This window comes from Ranitomeya imitator, chromosome 2, assembly GCF_032444005.1.
Source record: "Ranitomeya imitator isolate aRanImi1 chromosome 2, aRanImi1.pri, whole genome shotgun sequence".
Lineage (NCBI taxonomy): Eukaryota > Metazoa > Chordata > Amphibia > Anura > Dendrobatidae > Ranitomeya > Ranitomeya imitator.
The window spans coordinates 28,930,185-28,956,256 of NC_091283.1; the positions used below are offsets into that span (position 1 = coordinate 28,930,185).

General features: G+C 43.8%; 1 protein-coding gene across 1 annotated transcript in view; it reads left to right on the top strand.

The window, feature by feature from the left end:
* The first annotated feature begins 299 nt into the window (after positions 1 to 299).
* The window catches only part of LOC138661539 (class I histocompatibility antigen, F10 alpha chain-like), an 82,933-nt gene continuing 57,160 nt past the window's right edge, over positions 300 to 26,072 (top strand). The window contains exon 1 of the mRNA XM_069746337.1: positions 300 to 428. Within this exon, the coding sequence (XP_069602438.1) occupies positions 335 to 428 (94 nt within the window). The 5' untranslated portion in view covers positions 300 to 334. The remainder of the gene's footprint in view (positions 429 to 26,072) is intronic.

Here is a 26,072-nt window from a genome sequence, read left to right on the forward strand (position 1 = left end):
AAATCTTTTTTTTAAATCTTGCCTGATATACAAGTCATTATACAGGACAGAATGCTTCGTAACTTTTTTTTTCGTGCAACTTCTCTTTCGATTTTGAATGGTTTATTGTCAGTCCTTAAAGTGGAGTAAAGTGTGACCCCAATGTTCTCATCAGTGATCTGCGGTCAGAGATGTTTCCCGGGGTCTTCCCCACGCTGTTCTCCTCCTCATCTTCTAGCCGTCTGGTTTTCGTCTGCCTGTTTGCCTGGTAACTGCTGATCACCAGTCTCATGATTTCTTATTGGTCACGGTTTGTTTTGGTTCCTGTTTACTCGTTCTTGTACTTTCACATTTCATGTCTTGTCTCTGTCCGACCTTCACGTTTGTAACAAGGACCATGGCCGTCTATGCTCTGCTTCTCCTGTGTCTGTGGACAGGAGTGTGGTCTGGTGAGTATATATACGGTATATATAGAGTGTGGTCTGGTGAGTATATATACGGTATATATAGAGTATGGTCTGGTGAGTATATATATGGTATATATAGAGTGTGGTCTGGTGAGTATATATATGGTATATATAGAGTGTGGTCTGGTCAGTATATATACGGTATATATAGAGTATGGTCTGGTGAGTATATATACGGTATATATAGAGTGTGGTCTGGTGAGTATATATATGGTATATATAGAGTGTGGTCTGGTGAGTATATATATGGTATATACAGAGTGTGGTCTGGTGAGTATATATACGGTATATATAGAGTGTGGTCTGGTGAGTATATATACGGTATATATAGAGTGTGGTCTGGTGAGTATATATACGGTATATATAGAGTATGGTCTGGTGAGTATATATACGGTATATATAGAGTGTGGTCTGGTGAGTATATATATGGTATATATAGAGTGTGGTCTGGTCAGTATATATACGGTATATACAGAGTGTGGTCTGGTGAGTATATATGGTATATATAGAGTGTGGTCTGGTGAGTATATATACGGTATATATAGAGTGTGGTCTGGTGAGTATATATACGGTATATACAGAGTGTGGTCTGGTGAGTATATATATGGTATATACAGAGTGTGGTCTGGTGAGTATATATATGGTATATACAGAGTGTGGTCTGGTCAGTATATATACGGTATATATAGAGTATGGTCTGGTGAGTATATATACGGTATATATAGAGTGTGGTCTGGTGAGTATATATACGGTATATACAGAGTGTGGTCTGGTGAGTATATATACGGTATATACAGAGTGTGGTCTGGTGAGTATATATACGGTATATATAGAGTATGGTCTGGTGAGTATATATACGGTATATACAGAGTGTGGTCTGGTGAGTATATATATGGTATATACAGAGTGTGGTCTGGTCAGTATATATACGGTATATATAGAGTATGGTCTGGTGAGTATATATACGGTATATACAGAGTGTGGTCTGGTGAGTATATATATGGTATATACAGAGTGTGGTCTGGTCAGTATATATACGGTATATACAGAGTGTGGTCTGGTGAGTATATAGGAATAAGCTGTAACATGATTGTAGTCATCATCTGTCGCTCCATTTCCTATTTCTATAGCATCTTGTCCTGTGCACCGTTTCTTCTTAACCCCGTACTGACATCCGCTGTATATGATCGGCGTAACATGGAAGGAGTTGTATAGAGCGATATCAGATCGTGGCTGATTTATGCATCTGACACTTTAACCCCTTCAGATGCCGCAGTCCTTTGTCACCACATCGGCCCAAAACCCAATACGATCAGAGGTGGCCAATTGGTGACCCGGACAGCCGGGGGTATAATGAAAGGACCCTGTTCTGCAATTTTTCATCACATGTGGAACTAAAAAAAAAAAGTAAAAAAAAAATACAGTAGATATGTTTATTAAAAATATATAGACACATTCAAATAACGATTGTTTTGATAAATAATAATTAAAAATACTATTTTTGTATTGATTTATCCATAAAGTCCTAACTATTCGGTTATCATATTATTTAATGAACACTGTAAAGAATATATTTAAAATGCCATGATTTTTTTTTTTCACTTTATCTTCCAAAAGTATTGTCTAAAAAGTGATCAAAAAGTAGTCCGAGCTCCATAATGGGATCAGTAGTAGTGATGAACGAACACTAAAATACTCAGGTGCTCGTTACTCAAGTTGAGCAAATTGTAGTGCTCGGGCGCTCGACCCAAGTAACGAGTATAATGGAAGTCGTTTTTTTTGCCGACCCACCCCTCGGAGGTCTGGAGGGGGTCTAAAAAATTGCTGTAAATGGTGTAAACAGTGCTGAAATGGCATGGGAACAGCATGGACCCCTGGAAGCATCTCTGAGTCCCAGGTCGCTCCTGGGAACAATGTTGTCAGAGTATTACGCCACTTTTACGAACTGACAATAAAACTTACAAAACTGAAGATAAAATGGATTTTACTGGAAAAAAACATTAAGAAACATTCTTTCCAGGATAATGACTTGTATATGCAGCAAAATAAATAAGAGGAAAAAAATGCTCCTCCACACCTTGGGCTATGTTCATGCAAAGTGTTTTTTTCTTTTTTTTGCACGTTTGCATTGCTGTCAATGGTGGAAAAAACATTCAACAGAAAATGTAATTTCCTCATTTTAATACCTTATCTCGGCATGTGGGGTGTGAAATGTTTTCAGACACATCCTGTTTGATTTAAAAAGAAGCGACTCTGAAAGTCACAATTTTTTTTCAGGGCCATCACTATTGTCAGAGGGCCATCAAGCAGCCAGCCCTCACTCTAATTTTAGAGGGCCAGCAGCCAGCCCTCACTAAGCATTTTTGGAGGGACAGCAGATAGCTATGCTTTGCATAGTCGTATACTGCTATTGCAATATAACTTCATTATCAATATATCCATCTGACGTGAGTAAATTTTCTTCTTCATATTAGTACTGTAAAATTTGAAACTTGGATGGCCAACAAAAAAAGCCCCCATGCATTTTAGAGGGCCAGAGGGCATCTTGTGGACAGATGAGACCAAGATAGAGTTTTTTGGTAAAGCACATCATTCTACTCTTTATTGTAAATGGAATGTGGTCTACAAGTAAAAGAACACAGTAGTTACAGTCAAATATGGTGGAGGTTCAGAGATACAGTGCCTTGCGAAAGTATTCGGCCTCCTTGAACTTTTCAACCTTTTCCCACATATCATGCTTCAAGCATGAAGATACCAAATGTTAATTTTTGGTGAAGAATCAACAACAAGTGGAACACAATTGTTAAGTTGAACGAAATTTATTGGTTATTTAAAATTTTTGTGGAAATTCAAAAACTGAAAAGTGGGGCGTGCGATATTATTATTAATACCAGCGGAGGTTGGCACCCTGATTGCCAGCAGATATGGCGCCCCCGCTCCACGGCGCCTGACCCTGGGAATCCCTTTCTATTAAATAATATTGTCTACCACAGGACTGTCAAGCTAAAGAATGTAATATAGGCAGGTGAAAATAATTATATCAGATTATAGCCTATTGCATGAAACAAGAGAGATCTCATAATGATAATAATATAGGAAAGAGGAATTAGCCCCTTTACCCCCAAGGGTGGTTTGCACGTTATGGACCGGGCCAATTTTTACAATTCTGACCACTGTCCCTTTATGAGGTTATAACTCTGGAACGCTTCAACGGATCCTGATGATTCTGACATTGTTTTCTCGTGACATATTGTACTTCATGATAGTGGTAAAATTTCTTTGATATTACCTGTGTTTATTTGTGAAAAAAACGGAAATTTGGCAAAAATGTTGAAAATTTTGCGGTTTTCCAACTTTGAATTTTTATGCCCTTAAATCACGGAGTTATGTCACACAAAATACTTAACAAGTAACATTTCCCACATGTCTACTTTACATAAGCACAATTTTGGGAATTTTTTTTTTTTGTTAGGGAGTTATAAGTGTTAAAAGTTGACCAGCAATTTCTCATTTTTACAACACCATTTTTTTGTAGGGACCACATCTCATTTGAAGTGACTTTTAGGGGTCTATATGATAGAAAATACCCAAGTTTGACACCATTCTAAAAACTGCACCCCTCAAGGTGCTCAAAACCACATTCAAAAAGTTTATTAACCCTTCAGGTGTTTCACAGAAATTTTTGGAATGTTTAAAAAAAATGAACATTTAACTTTTTTTCACAAAAAATTTACTTCAGCTCCATTTTTTTTATTTTACCAAGAGTAACAGGAGAAATTGGACCCCAATGTTTGTTGCACAATTTGTTCTGAGTATGCTGATACCCCATATGTGGAGGTAAACCACTGGGCGCATGGCAGAGCTCAGAAGGGAAGGAGCGCCATTTGACTTTTCAATGCAAAATTGACTGGAAAGTAGACCCCCTAAGGAAAGTAGTCTAGATGTGTTGTGAGAGCTTTGAACCCCCAAGCGTTTCACTACAGTTTATAACGCAGAGCACTGAAAATAAAAATTCTTATTTTTTCACAAAAATTATGTTTTAGCCCCCAGTTTTGTGTTTTCCCAAGGGTAACAGGAGAAATTGGACCCCAAAAGTTGTTGTCCAATTTGTCCTGAGTACGCTGATACCCCATATGTGGGAGAAAACTACTGTTTGGGCGCATGGCAGAGCTTGGAAAGGAAGGAGCGCCGTTTCGAAAGCAGACTTAGATGGAATAGTCTGCAGGCGTCATATTGCGTTTTCTGTTGTGAATTCTGCTTTTGAGCTCCCTCTGGTGGTAGTAGATGGTAATGCAGTTGTTCCTGGGCTGCAGTCTTGGACAGGTGTATCTGCTAATTGCAGTTCTGACTGGGGTATTTAGGCTTGCAGGACTCATTAGTCCTTGCCAGTTGTCAATGTTTTTTGGGATATGATGGATCTCTTTCTGGCTTCTCCTGGTTGGTTGCCATTTCAGCAAAGATAAGTGTCTGTTTCTTTTTCTGTGGCACACAGGCTGTGTGCTTGCTTTTGATTGTATTCCTGCTCTGAATGTAGGATTCGCTGGAGTTGCAGATTTAATCTCCTACGTCTTTAGTTAGATGGAGGAAGTTTTTGTATATTCTGCTGTGGATATTTTTGAAGGGTTTTAATACTGACCGCACAGAACTCTGTCCTATCCTGTCCTATTTAGCTAGAGTGGTGTTATGTCTGCTAATGAAAGGTGTAATGAAGGCAATCCAGAGACACAGTGTGCCTAGCGATCCGAGTGCACACAGTGATCTGACAAATACCAAAAAACAAAAGAACGAGCTCTGAGACGTGGAAACTCTGTAGACTGCACACCTGATCCTATCCTAAACACAACTAATAGCGGCTGTGGATTGCGCCTAGCAACTACCTATGCAACTCGGCACAGCCTAAGAAACTAGCTAGCCTGAAGATAGAAAAATAGGCCTGACTTGCCCCCAGAGAAATACCCCAAAGGAAAAGGCAGCCCCCCACATATAATGACTGTGAGTAAGATGAAAAGACAAAACGTAGGGATGAAATAGATTCAGCAAAGTGGGGCCCGATAATCTTAGACAGAGCGAGGATAGTAAAGCGAACTTTGCAGTCTACAAAAAACCCTAAAGCAAAAACCACGCAAAGGGGACAAAAAAGACCCACCGTGCCGAACTAACGGCACGGCGGTACACCCTTTGCTTCTCAGAGCTACCAGCAAAACAAAAGACAAGCTGGACAGAAAAAAAGCAACAAAATAGCAAAAAAGCACTTAGCTATACAGAGCAGCAGGTCACAGGAACAATCAGGAGAAGCTCAGATCCAACACTGGAACATTGACAAGGAGCAGGGATAGCAGCATCAGGCGGAGTTAAGTAACGAAGCAGTTAACGAGCTCACCAGAACACCTGAGGAAGGAAGCTCAGAAGCTGCAGTACCACTTGTGACCACAGGAGTGAATTCAGCCACAGAATTCACAACAGTACCCCCCCCTTGAGGAGGGGTCACCGAACCCTCACCAGAGCCCCCAGGCCGACCAGGATGAGCCGCATGAAAGGCACGAACAAGATCGGGAGCATGAACATCAGAGGCAAAAACCCAGGAATTATCTTCCTGAGCATAACCCTTCCATTTAACCAGATACTGGAGTTTCCGTCTAGAAACACGAGAATCCAAAATCTTCTCCACAATATACTCCAATTCCCCCTCCACCAAAACCGGGGCAGGAGGCTCAACAGATGGAACCATAGGTGCCACGTATCTCCGCAACAACGACCTATGGAATACATTATGTATGGAAAAGGAGTCTGGGAGGGTCAGACGAAAAGACACAGGATTGAGAATCTCAGAAATCCTATACGGACCAATAAAACGAGGTTTAAATTTAGGAGAGGAAACCTTCATAGGAATATGACGAGAAGATAACCAAACCAGATCCCCAACACGAAGTCGGGGACCCACACGGCGTCTGCGATTAGCAAAAAGTTGAGCCTTCTCCTGGGACAAGGTCAAATTGTCCACTACCTGAGTCCAGATCTGCTGCAACCTGTCCACCACAGAATCCACACCAGGACAGTCCGAAGACTCAACCTGTCCTGAAGAGAAACGAGGATGGAACCCAGAATTGCAAAAAAATGGAGAAACCAAGGTAGCCGAGCTGGCCCGATTATTAAGGGCGAACTCAGCCAACGGCAAAAAGGACACCCAATCATCCTGGTCAGCAGAAACAAAACATCTCAGATATGTTTCCAAGGTCTGATTGGTTCGTTCGGTCTGGCCATTAGTCTGAGGATGGAAAGCCGAGGAAAAGGATAGGTCAATGCCCATCCTACCACAAAAGGCTCGCCAGAACCTTGAAACAAACTGGGAACCTCTGTCAGAAACAATATTCTCAGGAATGCCATGCAACCGAACCACATGCTGAAAGAACAAAGGTACCAAATCAGAGGAGGAAGGCAATTTAGCCAAGGGCACCAGATGGACCATTTTAGAAAAGCGATCACAGACCACCCAAATAACTGACATCTTTTGAGAAACGGAAAGGTCAGAAATGAAATCCATCGAAATATGTGTCCAAGGCCTCTTTGGGACCGGCAAGGGCAAAAGCAACCCACTGGCACGAGAACAGGAGGGCTTAGCCCTAGCACAAATCCCACAGGACTGCACAAAAGTACGTACATCCCGTGACAGAGATGGCCACCAGAAGGATCTAGCCACTAACTCTCTGGTACCAAAGATTCCAGGATGACCAGCCAACACCGAACAATGAAGTTCAGAGATAAGTTTATTAGTCCACCTATCAGGGACGAACAGTTTCTCCGCTGGACAACGATCAGGTTTATTCGCCTGAAATTTTTGCAGCACCCGCCGCAAATCAGGGGAGATGGCAGACACAATGACTCCTTCCTTGAGGATACCCGCTGGCTCAGATAAACCCGGAGAGTCGGGCACAAAACTCCTAGACAGAGCATCCGCCTTCACATTTTTAGAGCCCGGAAGGTACGAAATCACAAAGTCGAAGCGGGCAAAAAATAACGACCAACGGGCCTGTCTAGGATTCAAGCGCTTGGCAGACTTGAGATAAGTCAAGTTCTTATGATCAGTCAATACCACCACGCGATGCTTAGCTCCTTCAAGCCAATGACGCCACTCCTCGAATGCCCACTTCATGGCCAGCAACTCTCGGTTGCCCACATCATAATTACGCTCAGCGGCCGAAAACTTCCTGGAAAAGAAAGCACATGGTTTCATCACTGAGCAATCAGAACCTCTCTGTGACAAAACCGCCCCTGCTCCAATCTCAGAAGCATCAACCTCGACCTGGAACGGAAGAGAAACATCTGGCTGACACAACACAGGGGCAGAACAAAAACGACGCTTCAACTCTTGAAAAGCTTCCACAGCAGCAGAAGACCAATTAACCAAATCAGCACCCTTCTTGGTCAAATCGGTCAATGGTTTGGCAATGCTAGAAAAATTACAGATGAAGCGACGATAAAAATTAGCAAAGCCCAGGAACTTTTGCAGACTTTTCAGAGATGTCGGCTGAATCCAATCCTGGATGGCTTGGACCTTAACTGGATCCATCTCGATAGTAGAAGGGGTAAAGATGAACCCCAAAAATGAAACTTTCTGCACACCGAAGAGACACTTTGATCCCTTCACAAACAAAGAGTTAGCACGCAGGACCTGAAAAACCATTCTGACCTGCTTCACATGAGACTCCCAATCATCTGAGAAGATCAAAATGTCATCCAAGTAAACAATCAGGAATTTATCCAGGTACTCACGGAAGATGTCATGCATAAAGGATTGAAACACTGATGGAGCATTGGCTAGTCCGAACGGCATCACTAGATACTCAAAATGACCCTCGGGCGTATTGAATGCAGTTTTCCATTCATCTCCTTGCCTGATTCTCACCAGATTATACGCACCACGAAGATCTATCTTAGTGAACCAACTAGCCCCCTTAATCCGAGCAAACAAGTCAGATAACAATGGCAAGGGATACTGAAATTTAACAGTGATCTTATTAAGAAGGCGGTAATCAATACACGGTCTCAGTGAACCATCCTTCTTGGCTACAAAGAAGAACCCTGCTCCCAGTGGTGATGACGATGGGCGAATATGTCCCTTCTCTAAGGATTCCTTCACATAACTGCGCATAGCGGCGTGTTCGGGCACGGATAAATTAAATAATCGACCTTTAGGGAATTTACTACCAGGAATCAAATTGATAGCACAATCACAGTCCCTATGCGGAGGTAGGGCATCGGACTTGGGCTCTTCAAATACATCCTGATAATCAGACAAGAACTCTGGGACCTCAGAAGGGGTGGATGACGAAATCGACAAAAATGGAACATCACCATGTACCCCCTGACAACCCCAGCTGGATACCGACATGGAATTCCAATCCAATACTGGATTATGGGTTTGTAGCCATGGCAACCCCAACACGACCACATCATGCAGATTATGCAACACCAGAAAGCGAATAACTTCCTGATGTGCAGGAGCCATGCACATGGTCAGCTGGGCCCAGTATTGAGGTTTATTCTTGGCCAAAGGTGTAGCATCAATTCCTCTCAATGGAATAGGACACCGCAAAGGCTCCAAGAAAAACCCACAACGTTTAGCATAATCCAAATCCATCAGATTCAGGGCAGCGCCTGAATCCACAAACGCCATGACAGAAAATGACGACAAAGAGCATATCAAGGTAATGGACAGAAGGAATTTGGACTGTACAGTACCAATGACGGCAGACCTAGCGGACCGCTTAGTGCGCTTAGGACAATTAGAAATAGCATGAGTGGAATCACCACAGTAGAAACATAGCCCATTCAGACGTCTGTATTCCTGCCGTTCAACTCTGGTCATAGTCCTATCGCACTGCATAGGCTCAGGTTTAACCTCAGGCAATACCGCCAAATGGTGCACAGATTTACGCTCGCGCAAGCGTCGACCGATCTGAATGGCCAAAGACAAAGACTCATTCAAACCAGCAGGCATAGGAAATCCCACCATGACATCCTTAAGAGCCTCAGAGAGACCCTTTCTGAACAAAGCTGCCAGCGCAGATTCATTCCACTGAGTGAGTACTGACCATTTCCTAAATTTCTGACAATATACTTCTATATCATCCTGACCCTGGCACAAAGCCAGCAAATTTTTCTCAGCCTGATCCACTGAATTAGGCTCATCGTACAGTAATCCGAGTGCCAGGAAAAACGCATCGACACTACTCAATGCAGGGTCTCCTGGCGCAAGAGAAAATGCCCAGTCTTGAGGGTCGCCGCGCAAAAAAGAAATAATAATCAAAACCTGTTGACTAGGATTACCAGAAGAATGAGGTTTCAAGGCCAGAAATAGCTTACAATTATTTTTGAAACTTAGAAACTTCGTTCTATCTCCAAAAAACAAATCAGGAATAGGAATTCTTGGTTCTAGCATATATTTCTGATCAATAGTATCTTGAATCTTTTGTACATTTATAACGAGATTATCCATTGAAGAGCACAGACCCTGAATATCCATGTCCACACCTGTGTCCAGAAACACCCAAATGTCTAGGGGAAAAAAAAAAAAGTGAACACAGAGCAGAGGAAAAAAAAAAAAATTGATGTCAGAACTTTTTCTTTCCCTCTATTGAGAATCATTAGGTGGCTCCTAGTACTGTTATGTCTGCTAATGAAAGGTGTTATGAAGGCAATCCAGAGACACAGTGTGCCTAGCGATCAGAGCGCACACAGTGATCTGACAAATACCCAAAAACAAAGGAACGAGCTCTGAGACGTGGAAACTCTGTAGACCACACACCTGATCCTATCCTAAACACAACTAAAAGTGGCTGTGTATTGCGCCTAACAACTACCTAGGCAACTCGGCACAACCTAAGAAACTAGCTAGCCTGAAGACAGAAAAATAGGCCTGACTTGCCCCCAGAGAAATACCCCAAAGGAAAAGGCAGCCCCCCACATATAATGACTGTGAGTAAGATGAAAAGACAATACGTAGGGATGAAATAGATTCAGCAAAGTGGGGCCCGATAATTTTAGACAGAACGAGGACAGTAAAGCGAACTTTGCAGTCTACAAAAAACCCTAAAGCAAAAACCACGCAAAGGGGGCAAAAAGACCCACCGTGCCGGACTAACGGCACGGCGGTACACCCTTTGCGTCTCAGAGCTTCCAGCAAAACAAAAGACAAGCTGGACAGAAAAAAAACAACAAAATAGCAAAAAGCACTTAGCTATACAGAGCAGCAGGACACAGGAACAATCAGGAGAAGCTCAGATCCAACACTGGAACATTGACTAGGAGCAAGGATAGCAGCATCAGGTGGAGTTAAGTAACGAAGCAGCTAATGAGCTCACCAGAACACCTGAGGAAGGAAGCCCAGAAGCTGCAGTACCACTTGTGACCACAGGAGTGAATTCAGCCACAGAATTCACAACAGCCCCCCACGTGTAGGGCAATGGGGTACTCGGTACCGGGTCCTTCGGTTCGGGGGATGTCATGGCGGCCCGACCTGGCCCGTGGCCCTTTGAGGGGCGCCCAAATGAAAGGGAGAATGTTTATAGGAATTATAGTGTTCGTGACGCCACTTGTGGTATTCGGTCAGGGTGACCGACGCTGCTTAGGGGTCCGTTGGGGTGATGTTATGGCAGCCAGATGGTATACCTTCCCACGGGTGAAGTGTTTCCTCAGGACTTCCCAGAGGTGTAGATGGTGGATGGTAGATGATTAAGGCGCAGTGAATAACGAGGACACAAGGTTGCAGTCTCTTTACCTTTACTGAAGGCTTCAGCATCCACAGTCCAGGGTACAGACCACAGGGTAGGCAGAGTCCAGCCGGTCTGAGGGCAATTCCAGAGTTCCCCTTATCCAGGTGGAATTCAATAGCCTTCCTGCTATTGTAGTACCTTCCTGCTGAGCAACTCGGTAAGGTCCTCACAACTATTGTAGATATTAAGTCTCTTCCTCTCTGTCCCCCTGACGGATAGGACAAAACCCTTATGACTGGTGGCCTGAGGCTTTTTATAGGGACCCTAGAGATGCCCCGGCCCCCACAAGTTGCCACCCTGCCTCCTGGCTATATGGTCGGGCAGCCAACGTAGAATCAACTGTCCTGCTAGTCTCTGAAGTAAAGCATGGAGATCCTTACTCCCTCGGTGTTCTGGCTACCGATACTGCGCTTCAGAAGGAGGCAGCCTGCTTCTAGCTGGTCCCCCTCTGATATTCTTCTCCTTTTGCTATGACTTCGTTGCTCACTCACTGCAACACAATTCCTTTCAATGTCTCTGTCTTGAGATGCTGCCGCATGGGATGCAGGCGCAGCTCCGTGTACCCTCGCCTTCCGCAGGCCGCAGTCTGGAGCTGGCTGGAACCCACTTCAACCAGCCTCTGTCAAACTCGGTCGGGACTGACTGACTAACTTCCTAACCAACCCGCCAGTTTTACCTAATTGTGAGGAGTGCCCTAATAGATAGAAGCTTAGCTCTCCCTGGCGGACTGGAGTGTGAAGTGTGTTATGTGGTTGTGATACCTGGACAGAAGATCTCCTTCCTTGCCCTCAGACGCAACATCACTCCCCCTGGTGGAAGAATAACATTACTGCAACGACCAGGACTCTGGGGTGCTGTATATACTTTCACCCGCCAGTTAGTATAGCGATTCACACCTCATTGATGTCTATAAGGGAGGGAGGGTAGGACAAAAGCTTCCAGGTGTCCGCTGAGTGGGAAAGAGGAAGTTACTAACCCAGACACCAGGATTTAACCCCTGTAGGTGTGGCAGTAGGAGCATTCCCCTTTAAGAACCATTGGCTGGCAGGGGCATCCAAATTAGTGCATCACCAAGGGGGGTGGTGCGAGGGGGGAACTGGGCACTGACTGTATTTTATTGTCGTTTTGTCATATGGGCTCCACAGAGGCACGTTCCTTATGCAGTACCGTGCCTGCCATTAACAAAATCATTAGTGACATTTACAGAATCTGATCGTTTAGAGATTGTGGCTTTGCTCCCGATGTGGAGCAGTACCATTGTCCTCAGTAGCATAATCTTAGCTTAAAGGGGTTTTCCCACTAAGAAAAGTTTATTTTATTCAATAGATCTTGGAATAGTAATAATTTCCACAATTGGATGTGTTTAAATTACATTTTTTGTGCTGAGATAATCTTATAAATGTGTCCCTGCTGTGTACTGTGTAATGGCTGTGTCTGATCGTGCAGGAACATGGTCTGATCATACCACAGCACCTGGGCAGGCGAGGACACAAAATAGTATACAGATATTACAGCAACATTGCAAAAATTGTACTTTAGACCCAAACTTTTTTAATTTCACAAGGGTAACAAGAGAAAATTGTTAGCAGCGGATTACTCACGATACTTTCCAAGCGCGTGACAGCAGAACTTGTTTATTAATGAACAATCAGGAACAATATATGATAATAAGCTTAATAGAGCAGCATCTATAGCAGGCTGCTTAGGAAAAACAGGAAATACAGTCATGCTCTCCCTGTGTGAGCCGCTGGGAGTTCCCTTCTTTTTTTTTTACTTTATAAACAGCATGTAAATCTAGCAACTGAACACTCATAGACAGGAATGGAGTTGTGGCACCAAACATATTTCAACACCTCCAATAAACAACTACCGTACTTATCCTGTTAGTCCCATTGCGGTTCTTGATAATGACTATCATCGGCTATCATCTTGTCAGACTCAGAATAAACAAACTCGAGTACACCACGTTCTACTAAGTCACGTATGTGGTGATATTTTACATCGATGTGCTTAGTCATTGCACTAATCTTCTCACTGCTGGCAAGTTTAATGCATCCTTGGATGTCCTCATAGATACTGTAACTGTTGGTTGAGCCAGTGGCTTGATGAAATCTTCCAAAAGTTGCTTCAACCAAATTACTTCCTGACTTGCATAAGCAGCAGACATATATTCTGCTTCTGTAGAAGATAATGCAACTGACACTTGTTTTCTGCTGGACCAAGAAATTGAATTTTCTCCTAACTTGAACAAGTAAATCTCCACTTGAACCTCAACTTGAATCTCCAGCCCAATCTGCATCCACAGAACCTCTGAGGTGACAGTTTCCTCACGTACCGGAGCCACTGACACACGTAGACACAGTGAAATCAATGCATCTGTTCAGATGCCATTGATTTTTTGCGGACCGTGTCTCCGTGTGCCAAACACGGAGACATGTCAGTGTTCGTGGGAGCGCACGGATTACACGGACCCATTAAAGTCAATGGGTCCGTGTAAAACACGTACCGCACACGGACGTTGTCCATGTGCAGTCCGTGTGCCGTGCAGGAGACAGCGCTACATTAAGCGCTGTCCCCCCCACTGGTGCTGAAGCCGCCATTCATATCTTCTCTGCAGCAGCGTTTGCTGTAGAGAAGATATGAATAATCGTGTGTAAAATCAAGATCCTGTCCTGGCCGCACCTTCTACTGTATGAGCGGTCACGTGGGGCCGCCGATTACAGTCATGAATATGCGGCTCCACCTCCCATAGGGGTGGAGCCGCATATTCATTACTGTAAATGAGCGGCCCCTCGTGACCGCTCATACAGTAGAAGGTGCGGCCAGGACAGGAAGCAGCGCCAGCCAGCGAGGGAGCTGGGTGAGTATTTTAATAACAGCGGGGGGGCGCACAGGGGGTGGGAGGGGGGTGGGGACATGGATCTTGATTTTACACACAATTATTCATATCTTCTCTACAGCAAACGCTGCTGCAGAGAAGATATGAATGGCGGCTTCAGCACCAGATGCAGGGGACAGCGCTAAACTTTAGCGCTGTCTACTGCACGGTGCGTGTGGTACCCAGTGGGCACACGGGCGGCACACGTGTGCTGCACGTGTGCCACACTGATGTGCCACAGAAACGCACGGGCACACGGACACGGATAATTCCGGTACCGGAATTATCTGGTTGTGTGGGACTGCCCTAAGATATTGAAGAATTCTCTTTATTGCATCCCAGTCTCTTTGGCGTGGCCTGCTTACACGTCGGCAGAGAATTCTGACTGTGGCTGTGACATCCGGACGAGTTGTGGTTGCTATGTACAGAAGCGCCTCCACTGCTTGCCTGTAACTCTCATTGCTGGGTAGCAGATCTTCTCCTTCCAAGTAGGATGGATCCATTGGTGTTGACGCACCTTTGGCTTCTGACATTCCAAACTGGTTTAGGATTGTGGAAATTTTAGAACTTTGGTTAAGAAGAAAACTCCCATCTGCCTCTCTCTGGATTTGGATTCCCAAATAATATGTCGAAATTTTTGCACATTGGTTGTCGGGGGCGCAGGTAATTGCAGGAAAATTAAGCTGGTCAAATGTAAAAGTATTTAATGAGATGATGAACACAGAGAGGTATATGTCTCATTGACATTATATATATATATATATATATATATATATATATATATATATATATATATATATATATATATATATATTTGAGCCCATGGATCCATTTTATGTCCATTTTGCAAGCCGGTGAGAAAATCTCGCCATACGGATGTCGCACGGATGTCACAAGGATGCTTACATGCGAGAAAATTGCATCCTCACATTGCACACGGATGAATGAGATCCCCCAACATTAAACATAATGGTACTTTACTTACTGATCAGAAGGGGTCTGATTGTCAGGACCTTGCAAAAGAACAGGGGCAGCAGCATTTTTTTCCCCTCATCAGCAGCACTGCCACCTATCTGCAGTGTAGGAAAGTGCAACACAGCCCTATGTATGTGAACGGAGCAGCTCCCTGTACAGCAGTGCCACTTTGACAGTAAAAAAGACCTTTTCTGACTAGCTTTCATTAATGTCAGTGAAGAAATCCTTGTTATTTGTCATATGGCAGCTTGCACCAGAATCTATACACCATATATGCTTTGCAGATGGGCTTGTACTGGCATTAAATGCAGCTTCAACACATGCAAATCTTCCTTTATAGCTGTTATAACCAAACCCTTTGATGATTTCTGCTTTTTAAGCTGACTCATTCTTGCTTTCCAAATTCTGCAGTTTGCTTTAACCCTTAATCCCATTGGCCGTACTATCCTGTCGAGGTGACCTGGGACTTAATTCCCAGTGACGGGATAGTATGTCCAGCACGATCAGCCGTACTTATGGGGTGAGTGCGGCCGAGTGTCAGCTGACTATCGCAGCTGACATCCGACACTATGTGCCAGGAGCGGTCACGGACCGCTCCTGTCACATTAATACCCGGAACACTGTGATCAAAGATGATCGCAGCATTCCGGCAGCACAGGGAAGATTCGTACAGGGAGGGGGCTCCTTGCGTGCTTCCCTGAGACCCTCAGAGCAACGCGAAAAAACTATTTTTTGCAATAAAAAGCGTCTTTTAGTGTATGACGGCTGCCAATTATAAAAATCCGCTAAAAAACCCGCTATAAAAGTAAATCAAACCCCCCTTCATCACCCCTTTAGTTAGGGAAAAATAATAAAATTTAAAAAAATGTATTTATTTCCATTTTCCCATTAGGGTTACGGTTGGGGCTAAAGTTAGGGTTAGGGTTGGGGCTAAAGTTAGGGTTAGGGTTGGGGCTAAAATTAGGGTTGGGGCTAAAGTTAGGGTTTGGATTACATTTACGGTTGGGATTAGGGTTGGGATTAGGGTTAAGGGTGTGGTTAAGGTTATGGTTGGGATTAGGGTTAGGGGTGTGTTTGGGTTAGGGTTTCAGTTAGAATTGGGGGGGTTTCCACTGTTTAGGCACATCAGGGGCTCTCCAAAAGCGACATTGCGTTCGATCTCAATTCCAGCCAATTCTGCATTGAAAAAGTAAAATAGTGCTCCTTCCCTTCCGAGCTCTCCCGTGCGCCCAAACAGGGGTTTACCCCAACATATGGGGTATCAGCGTAAGATTTTTTATTTTCACGGCTCTGTGTTATAAACTGTAGTGAAACACTTGGGGGTTCAAAGTTCTCAAAACACATCTAGATAAGTTCCTTGGGGGGTCTAGTTTCCAATATGGGGTCACTTGTGGGGGGTTTCTACTGTTTAGGTACATCAGGGGCTCTGCAAATGCAACATGATGCCTGCAGACCAATCCATCTAAGTCTGCATTCCAAACAGTGCTCCTTCCCTTCCGAGCTCTGCCATGCGCCCAAACGGTGGTTCCCCCACATATGGGGTATCAGCGTACTCGGGACAAATTGGACAACAACTTTTGCGGTCCAATTTCTTCTGTTACCCTTGGGAAAATACAAAACTGGGGGCTAAAAAATAATTTGTGTGGAAAAAAAGATTTTTTATTTTTACAGCTCTGCGTTATAAATTGTAGTGAAACACTTGGGGTTCAAAGTTCTCACAACACATCTAGATAAGTTCCTTGGGGGGTCTAGTTTCCAATTTTGGGGTCACTTGTGGGGGTTTCTACTGTTTAGGTACATCAGGGGCTCTGCAAACGCAATGTGACGCCTGCAGACCATTCCATCTAAATTTGCATTCCAAACGGAGCTCCTTCCCTTCCGAGTTCTGCCATGCGCCCAAATATAGAACTTGGGGCTGAAAAATAGTTTTTGTGGGAAAAAAGATTTTTTATTTTCACAGTTCTGCGTTATAAACTGTAGTGAAACACTTGGTGGTTCAAAGATTTCACAATGCATCTAGATAAGTTCCTTAGGGGGTCTTCTTTCCAAAATGGTTTCACTTGTTGGGGTTTCAATGTTTAAGCACATTAGTGGCTCTCCAAATGCGACATGGTGTCCTATCTCAATTCCAGTCAATTTTGCATTGAAAAGTCAAATGGTTCTCCTTCCCTTCTGAGCTCTGCCATGCGACCAAACTGTGATTTACTCCCACATATGGGGTATCAGCGTACTCAGAACAAATTGCATAACAACTTTTGGTGTCCAATTTCTTCTGTAACCCTTAGGAAAATAAAACATTTGGGGGAGAAAAGAACATTTTTGTGAAAAAATATGATTTTTTTTATTTTTACGGCTCTACATTATAAACTTCTGTGACGCACTTGGTGGGTCAAAGTGCTCACCACACATCTAGATAAGTTCCTTAGGAGGTCTACTTTCCAAAATGGTGTCACTTTTGGGGTTTTAATGTTTAGGCACATCAGGGGCTCTACAAACTCGACATGGCGTCCCATCTCAATTCCAATTTTGCATTGAAAAGTCAAACGCACTCCTTCCCTTCCGAGCTCTGCCATGCGCCCAAACAGTGGTTTACCCCCACATATGAGGTATCAGCGTACTCAGGACAAATTTTACAACAACTTTTGGGGTCCAGTTTCTCCTGTTAACCTTGGTAAAATAAAACAAATTGGAGCTGAAGTAAATTTTTTGTGAAAAAAATTAAATGTTCATTTTTTTAAACATTCCAAAAATTCCTGTGAAACACCTGAAGGGTTAATAAACTTCTTAAATGTGGTTTTGAGCACCTTGAGATGTACAGTTTTTAGAATGGTGTTACACTTGGGTATTTTCTATCATATAGACCCCTTAAAGTGACTTCAAATGTGATGTGGTCCCTAAAATAAATGGTGTTGTAAAAATGAGAAATTGCTGGTCAACTTTTAACCCTTATAACTCCTTAAAAAAAAAAATTTTGGTTCCAAAATTGTGCTGATGTAAAGTAGACATGTGGGAAATGTTGCTTATTAAGTATTTTGTGTGAGATATCTCTGTGATTTAGGGGCATAAAAATTAAAAGTTGGAAAATTTGTGAAATTTTCAAAATTTTCACCAAATTTCCATTTTTTTTCACAAATAATCGCAGGTGATAGCAAAGAAATTTTACCACTTTTATGAAGCACAATATGTCACGAGAAAATAGTGTCAGAATCATCAGGATCCGTTGAAGTGTTCCAGAGTTATAACCTCATAAAGGGACAGTGGTCAGAATTGTAAAAATTGGCCTGGTCATTAACGTGCAAAACACCCTTGGGGGTTAAGGTGGCTTTTTACAGGCAAAACATTCACAAGTTTCTCTTAGATTGCTCTTATATTTAGGGAAATCCTGTGTCTTTAATGCTGTTGCTGCTCTGGATTCATTACTGCTAATTACATGCTGCGTTTTTCTCTTGAATTCATCCACAAGTTTGCCTTTAACATACTCTAGTGTCAGCTCATCATCTGGCCGTGCCTCTAGTGCAGTCATGAGTGTCATAACTCTCTGGAAAATTACTTAATAGAAGTGCAGCAACATTAAAATCTTTAATTTCTTCTCCAATACCCGAGGTGCTCCACAATCTAGGGTGTTTCCTATATAGTCCTGCATATTCTCTCCATCACTTAGCTTAGACTGATACAGCTTTCTCATGAGATAAAGCTTATTACTGAGATTTGATCTTTCATGCACTTTCTGTAACTCATCCCACATCTCCTTTGCAGTTGCACACTTGCATATACCCAATTTTTTTTTATTTTCACAAGGGTAACAAGAGAAAATTGTTAGCAGCGGATTACTCACGATACTCTCCAAGCACGTGACAGCAGAACTTGTTTATTCAGGAACAATTTATAAGCTTAATAGATCAGGAATAAATCATTTGTTTGTCTTTATCTGTGCATCTACAGCAGGCTGCTTCTCCTTTCTTACACAGACACAGGAAAAACAGGAAATACAGTCATGCTTTCCCTGTGTGAGGCTCTGGGAGTTCCCCCCTTTTTTTTGTTCTAACTTTATAAACAGCATATAAATCTAGCAACTAAACACTCATAGACAGGAATGGAGTTGTTGCGCCAAACATATTCCAACAAAAATGGACCACACAATTTGTTGTGAAATCCACTGTTTGTGCACGCGGCAGAGCTCGGAAAGGGAAGGAGCACCGTTTTACTTTTTGAATGCAAAATTGTCTGAAATCAAGAGCGGACGCCATGTCGGGTTTGGAGAGCCCCTGATGTGCCTAAACAGTGGAAACTCCCTACAAGTGACCCCATTTTGGAAACCATACTCCTCAAGGATTTTATCCAGAGGTATAATGAGCATTTTTAACCCACAGGTATGACACAGAATTATTTGATAACATTAGGTTGTGATGAAGATTTGAAGTTGTTAGTTGTAATAATCACCTAGGCAGGTTAGCGATGCAACTATTTTTTTATTCCTTGCAAAAAAAGAAAAAGGGAGGAAGGATCCGCACCACTGAGTCCAGGCTCACAATGAACGGTCCGGTGAATGGACCTCTGCTGGTCTGCTCTGGATATCGGGTGCTGTAGCCGCAGGAACATAAGAACGTGCATATGAATATGAAGAAATACGGCAGCACTCACCAATCTTCTGTGCAGGTAACTTTATTAGTGCATAAACTTCACGGCACGGGGGTGTATACCAAGGTGATGTGAGGGCTGAACGACGGCCGTTTCGCACCTGACTGGTGCTTCCACGGGTTCCGGTGGAAGCACCAGTCAGGTGCGAAACGGCCGTCGTTTAGCCCTCACATCACCTTGGTATACACCCCTGTGCCGTGAAGTTTATGCACTAATAAAGTTACCTGCACAGAAGATTGGTGAGTGCTGCCGTATTTCTTCATATTCATATTTTTTTATTCCTTACTTCCATGTTTTACAACAAATCCATGAAGCTGGTCGAAATACAGGTAGACCAGGTAGATTGTCTACAAGATCCCCTCACTGGGGCCAATAGTCCCACTACCCCCATACCAGACGATACTGTCTCCCAACTTTTCATTGGCCCACAGATTTTGTATCCCATGCCAGTATAGTCTGTAGTCACAGTCCAGGCTCCTCCAGATGTCAAATAACCAGTGATGAGCGAATAGTGAAATATTCAGATTCAGGAAAATTGGCACGAATAATTTCCTATATCCGTGTATTCGTACCGAATAACGAATCCAATGCAAGTCAATGGGAAAGCCGAATATTTTTCTGTTCGACCCAACAAACAGGTCTGGGGGCAATTGTTACCATCCACCTCTCGTGTCTCCCCTTTTCCCCATAGTTTGTAAGCTTGCGAGCAGGGCCCTCACTCCTCCTGGTATCTGTTTTGAACTGTATTTCTGTTATGCTGTAATGTCTATTGTCTGTACAAGTCCCCTCTATAATTTGTAAAGCGCTGCGGAATATGTTGGAGCTATATAAATAAAATTATTATTATTATTTATTATTATGAGAAAAATACTGAAATTGATGGGAAAGAATAAAACTAAATGGGAGCTGCACGGAGAAGATGCCTGCATGCCTTTATGACTCACATATGGTATCTGGGAATAATGTTGTCAGACTATTACGTCGGTTTTACGGATTTATAAGACCTACCAAACCTAATTTTTTTGTAAGGGAAAAATGCCAAGAAACATTTTTTCCTTCATAACATGTATATAACGCTTAAAAAAATTATACCTCCCCTTTAGCATATGTTCACACGGAGAATTTTTGGCTTTAGTTTTCCTTTTACATTTGTGAGGGCTCTCACTCCTACATTTGGGCGGTCCCTCCCTCATTCCTAATTGTTAGCTAGATAGTGGAATACATATCCCCAACCCTTTACAATGCTAACTAAAACAAGTCCATTTGAATTTTGGGCTTTGCCCGCCACCACCACCACCGCCATGTCATTATGTGGCCCTCACTTGACATTTTCAGAGGGTCAGCAGGTGCCATAAAACATTAGTTTTCTGAACTCCATAGTTCATTTTGGCCACCGACTCCCAATGGAGCCGCTGTCATAGTGGGTGAAGCCGCTGTAAGGTGAATATAATACAGGAGTTGGGGAGCTATATTATCACTGCAAGTAAATTGGATTCTACCAGACACTAAGAGCATTAGAATTAAATTCTGAATACAGTATATGTAAGCGAGGGCCGGTATTGTGCTCAGTCTGTCAGGCCTGAAACTCATGTCAGGAACATGTACAAGCCTCATTTCATTCGGAAACAGCCTCCTCAAGGGAAAGAGACAGGAGTGCCATTGACCAATCTGCACAAGCCTACACACTTCTTCTGGAAACTACCCAACCAGGCAGAATTTTTTGTTTTTGCATGGTTTTGAGCAACAATGGAGTAGTTACAGGATATGTCCCAGAGAGTGTCGAGGTCTGTGGAGTGTATTACTCAGGTGACAGGCCGTGCACAGAGCTCAGGTAAAGGCCTTAGTGTGACAATGACCATGTTCCAATATGTGTAAGGCTGCAGCCTGAATAGGTCTGTGGAACATATTTACCCAATCTCTTAGATGTGCTTAAAATGTACAGGAACTGGCCAACATCTCACCACGATTTTTCTTTATCACAATTTATAAAATTTGAGGGAAGCAATAGTTTAATAAAGAGACACAAGTCTCATTTAGGAGCCCGGAAAAGTCAGGAATGGTCTTTGTCCAGCACCGGACAATGTAAAGTATTAACGAATATGTATGCCCTATCTAGCTAACAATTTGGGAAGAGACAATATATATGATGACAAGGGACAACTGAATGCTGCACTGGGACAATGAACTGGACGTGGTTGCTGACTGTTGTGTCTGTACAACTGTAGATTGTGGACAGGAGGCATCACAAGTGTAAAAACAGAAATGTAACCATAAATTTTGTTATGCAATTTCTCCTGAATACGCCAATACCCCATATGTGGGGGTAAACCACTTTTTGGGTGCACAGCAGAAGGAGCGCCGTTTGACTTTTTCAATGCAGAATTGGCTGGAATTGAGATCGGACGCCATGTCATGTTTGGAGAGCCCCTGATGTGCCTAAACAGTGGAAACCCCCCAAAAGTGACACCATTTTGGAAACTAGACCCCTTAAGGAACTTATCTAGATGTGTGGTGAGCACTTTGAACCCCCATATGCTTCACAGAAGTTTATAACGTTGAGCCGTGAAAATAAAAAATCGCATTTTTTCTACAAAAATGATCTTTTTGCCCCAAAATTTTTATTTTCACAAGGGTAACAGGAGAAATTAGACCACAAAAGTTGTAGTGCAATTTCTCCTGAGTACATCGATACCCAATATGTGGGGGTAAACCACTGTTTGGGTGCACCGCAGAGCTTTGAAGAGAAGGAGTGCCGTTTTACTTTTTCAATGTAGAATTGTCTGGAATTGAGATTGGACGCCATGTCGCGTTTGGAGAGCCCCTGATGTGCCTAAACAGTGGAAACCCCCCACAAGTGACCCCATTTTGGAAACTAGACCCCCCATGGAACTTATCTAGATGTGTGGTGAGAACTTTGAATGCCCAAGTGCTTCACAGAAGTTTAGAATGCAGAGTCGTGAAAATAAAAAAATATTTTTTTTTCCACAAAAAAATATTTTTTAGCCCCCAAGTTTTTATTTTCACAAGGGTAACAGGAGAAATTGGACCCCAAAAGTTGTTGTCCAATTTATCCCGACTATGCTGATGCCCCACATGTGGGGGTAAACCACTGTTTGGGCGCACGGCAGAGCTCGGAAGGGAAGGAGCGCCGTTTTGGAATGCAGACTTAGATAGAATGGTCTGTGGGCATTATGTTGCGTTTGCAGAGCCCCTGATGTACCTAAACAGTAGTAACCCCCCACAAGTGACCCCATTTTGGAAACTAGACCCCCCCAAGGAACTTATCTAGATGTGTGGTGAGAACTTTGAATGCCCAAGTGCTTGACAGAAGTTTAGAATGCAGAGTCGTGAAAATAAAAAAATATTTTTTTTTCCACAAAAAAGATTTTTTAGCCCCCAAGTTTTTATTTTCACAAGGGTAACAGGAGAAATTGGACACCAAAAGTTGTTGTCCAATTTATCCCGAGTACTCTGATGCCCCACATGTGGGGTTAACCCACTGTTTGGGCGCACGGCAGAGCTCAGAAGGGAGGGAGCACCATTTGACTTTTTGAGCGCAAAATTGGCTGTCGTGTTTGGAGACCCCCTGATGTAACTAAACAGTGATAAACCCCCCAATTCTAGCTCCAACCCTAACCCCAACACACCCCTAACCCTAATCCCAACCCGACCATAATCCTAATCACTTACCCTAACGATAATCACAACCCTTACCCCAAAACAACCCTAATGTCAACCCTAACCATAACCCTAATCAAAACCCTAAATCCAACACACCCCTAATCCTAATCTCAACCCTAACCTCAAACCTAACCCTAATCCCAATACACCCCTAATCACAACCCTAACCTTAACCCTAATCCCAAACCTAACCCTAATCCCAAGCGTAACCCTAATGCCAACCCTAACCCTAATACCAACTCTAATCCAAACCCTAATCCCAAATCTAACCCTAACTTTAGCCCCAACCCTAGCCCTAACTTTAGCCCCAACCCTAACCCTAGCCCTAAGGCTACTTTCACACTTGCGTCATTTGGCATCCGTCGCAATCCGTCGTTTTGGACAAAAAACGGATCCTCCAAATGTGCCCACAGGATGCGTTTTTTTTGCCCATAGACTTGTATTGCCAACGGATCATGACGGATGGCCACACGTCGCGTCCGTCGTGCACTGGACCAGTTGTGTTTTGGCGGACCGTCGGCACAAAAAACGTTCAATGTAACGTTTTTTTGTACGTCGCGTCCGCCATTTCTGACCGCACATGCGTGGCCGTAACTCCGCCCCCTCCTCCCCAAGACATAGATTGGGCAGCGGATGCGTTGAAAAACTACATCTGCTGCCCACGTTGTGCACAATTTTCACAACGTGCGTCGGTATGTCGGGCCGACGCATTGTGACGGCCCCGTATCGACGTAAGTGTGAAAGAAGCCTAACCCTAAATTTAGCCCCAACCCTAACCCTAAATTTAGCCCCAACCCTAACCTTAGCCCTAACCCTAGCCCTAACCCTAGCCCTAGCCCTAGCCCTAACCCTAGCCCTAACCCTAACCCTAGCCCTAACCCTAGCCCTAACCCTAGCCCTAATTTTAGCCCCAACTGCTCTTCTCCTGCTGGCCGGCAGATGGCGACAGACGGCGGGCGCACTGCGCATGCCCCCGCCATTTTCTTTTGCCAGCGGCCAGGAGGAGCAGCAGGAGGACCCAGGGACACAGGTGAGTATGATAGGGTCCCCGAATCCCCCTATTTCTCTGTCCTCTGATGTGCGATCACATCAGAGGACAGAGAATTACACTTTGATTTTTTTTTTTTTTTGCGGTCGCCGGTAAACAGTTAATTACCGGCGATCGCAATACAGGGGTCGGTAAAACCGACCTCGATCATGTTCTTTGGGGTCTCGGCTACCCCCGGCAGCCGAGACCCCAAAGATTCTCCCGGTGCCGGCTGGCGGGTGCACTGCGCATGCGCCCGCCATTTTGAAGATGGCGGCGCCCACCGGGAGCCACGAGGACCACCGGGGGAGATAGGTGAGTATCGGTGAGCTATCTGGGACCCCTTTTCTCTGTCCTCTGATGTGCGATCACATCGGAGGACATTGAAATTAAAAAGAAATTGCATTTTCTTTTTTTTTTGCGATCGCCAGTAAACCGTTAATTACCGGCGATCGCAAATGCGGGGTCGGAAACCCCCCCCCCCCGAATCATGTTCTCTGGGGTCTCGGCTACCCCCGGCAGCCGAGACCCCGGAGAAAATCTGACTCTGGGGGGCGCTATTTACTTTTTCCACAGCGCCGTTAATTAACAACGCTGTGGTTTAAGTACCCTTAGCGGCCGCCGTTAAAAGGCGTATCGGCGGTCGCTAAGGGGTTAAAGAGACTGTGAGAAGGGCAACACAATAACATAATAATAATAATAGAATATACAGAGATTGATAGTAGAAATTTTACCATTGCACAATGTACAAACGTTCCCAAAAATTACTCAAGGGGTCTGTATCATACACGCCGAAAGAGACCGTCATGGGGACCTCACAATACATTTTGCAGTTATTAGAATAGGTAGAGATAGAGAGTACAAATTTCACCATTGTACAATGCACAAAGGATTATAAATTTAAAAACAATACCCTCATGGGGTATACATATATGACCACTAAGTACTTGTAGCAAAAGCAGGAGGAGGAAGACGTGATTTCCAGAACAAAATGGGTTGGGATGGACGTTAAGACAACTTCCAAAAAAGAACATTTGGGCTGCATTTATGTTAGATTGCTGTCATCCATAGGGCTTACAAAGTCGGAGGAAATCCAGACCTTGTTCAGTTTTAGAAGAGTCAGCCTGATTGAATTTTCCGTTGACTGGCCTGTGCACCTACCCGTTATGATTGCTTCGGCCAAACTAAAAACTTGCTCAGACAATATACTTGCGGGAGGGCATGGCGTACAAGGAGAGGTCGGGCCAAGTGTGCAGTTTGGACAACCAATATTTAAAGGGCACTGAAGAATAAGGAGGGATGCTGGTATGGTCAATTAAGGACTGCTTCACTATCTTGGTCAACTTCTCCCTCCTTGTCACAGTTACACCCACAGATAGCCCTTGCTGATGTGACGGTTTCATGAAAATGGCCCAGTTGATAGACAAGTTGCACATGGTGTGCGTGTCCCTCCCCTGTAATCCTTGTGGGTGAAAAGAGCCTGTACCTCTGCCAGCAGTGTTGTCTGAGGGTAATCTTTTCAGCAATTCTTCAACAACGGCCCTCTGGCATGCTGCACTGAAAATGGCATGTCTGCCTCTGACATGAGAAGGAAAATTCTCCTTGTACCGTGGGTCAAGGAAGGTGCACCGCTAGTATTTCATGGTGGACAAAAT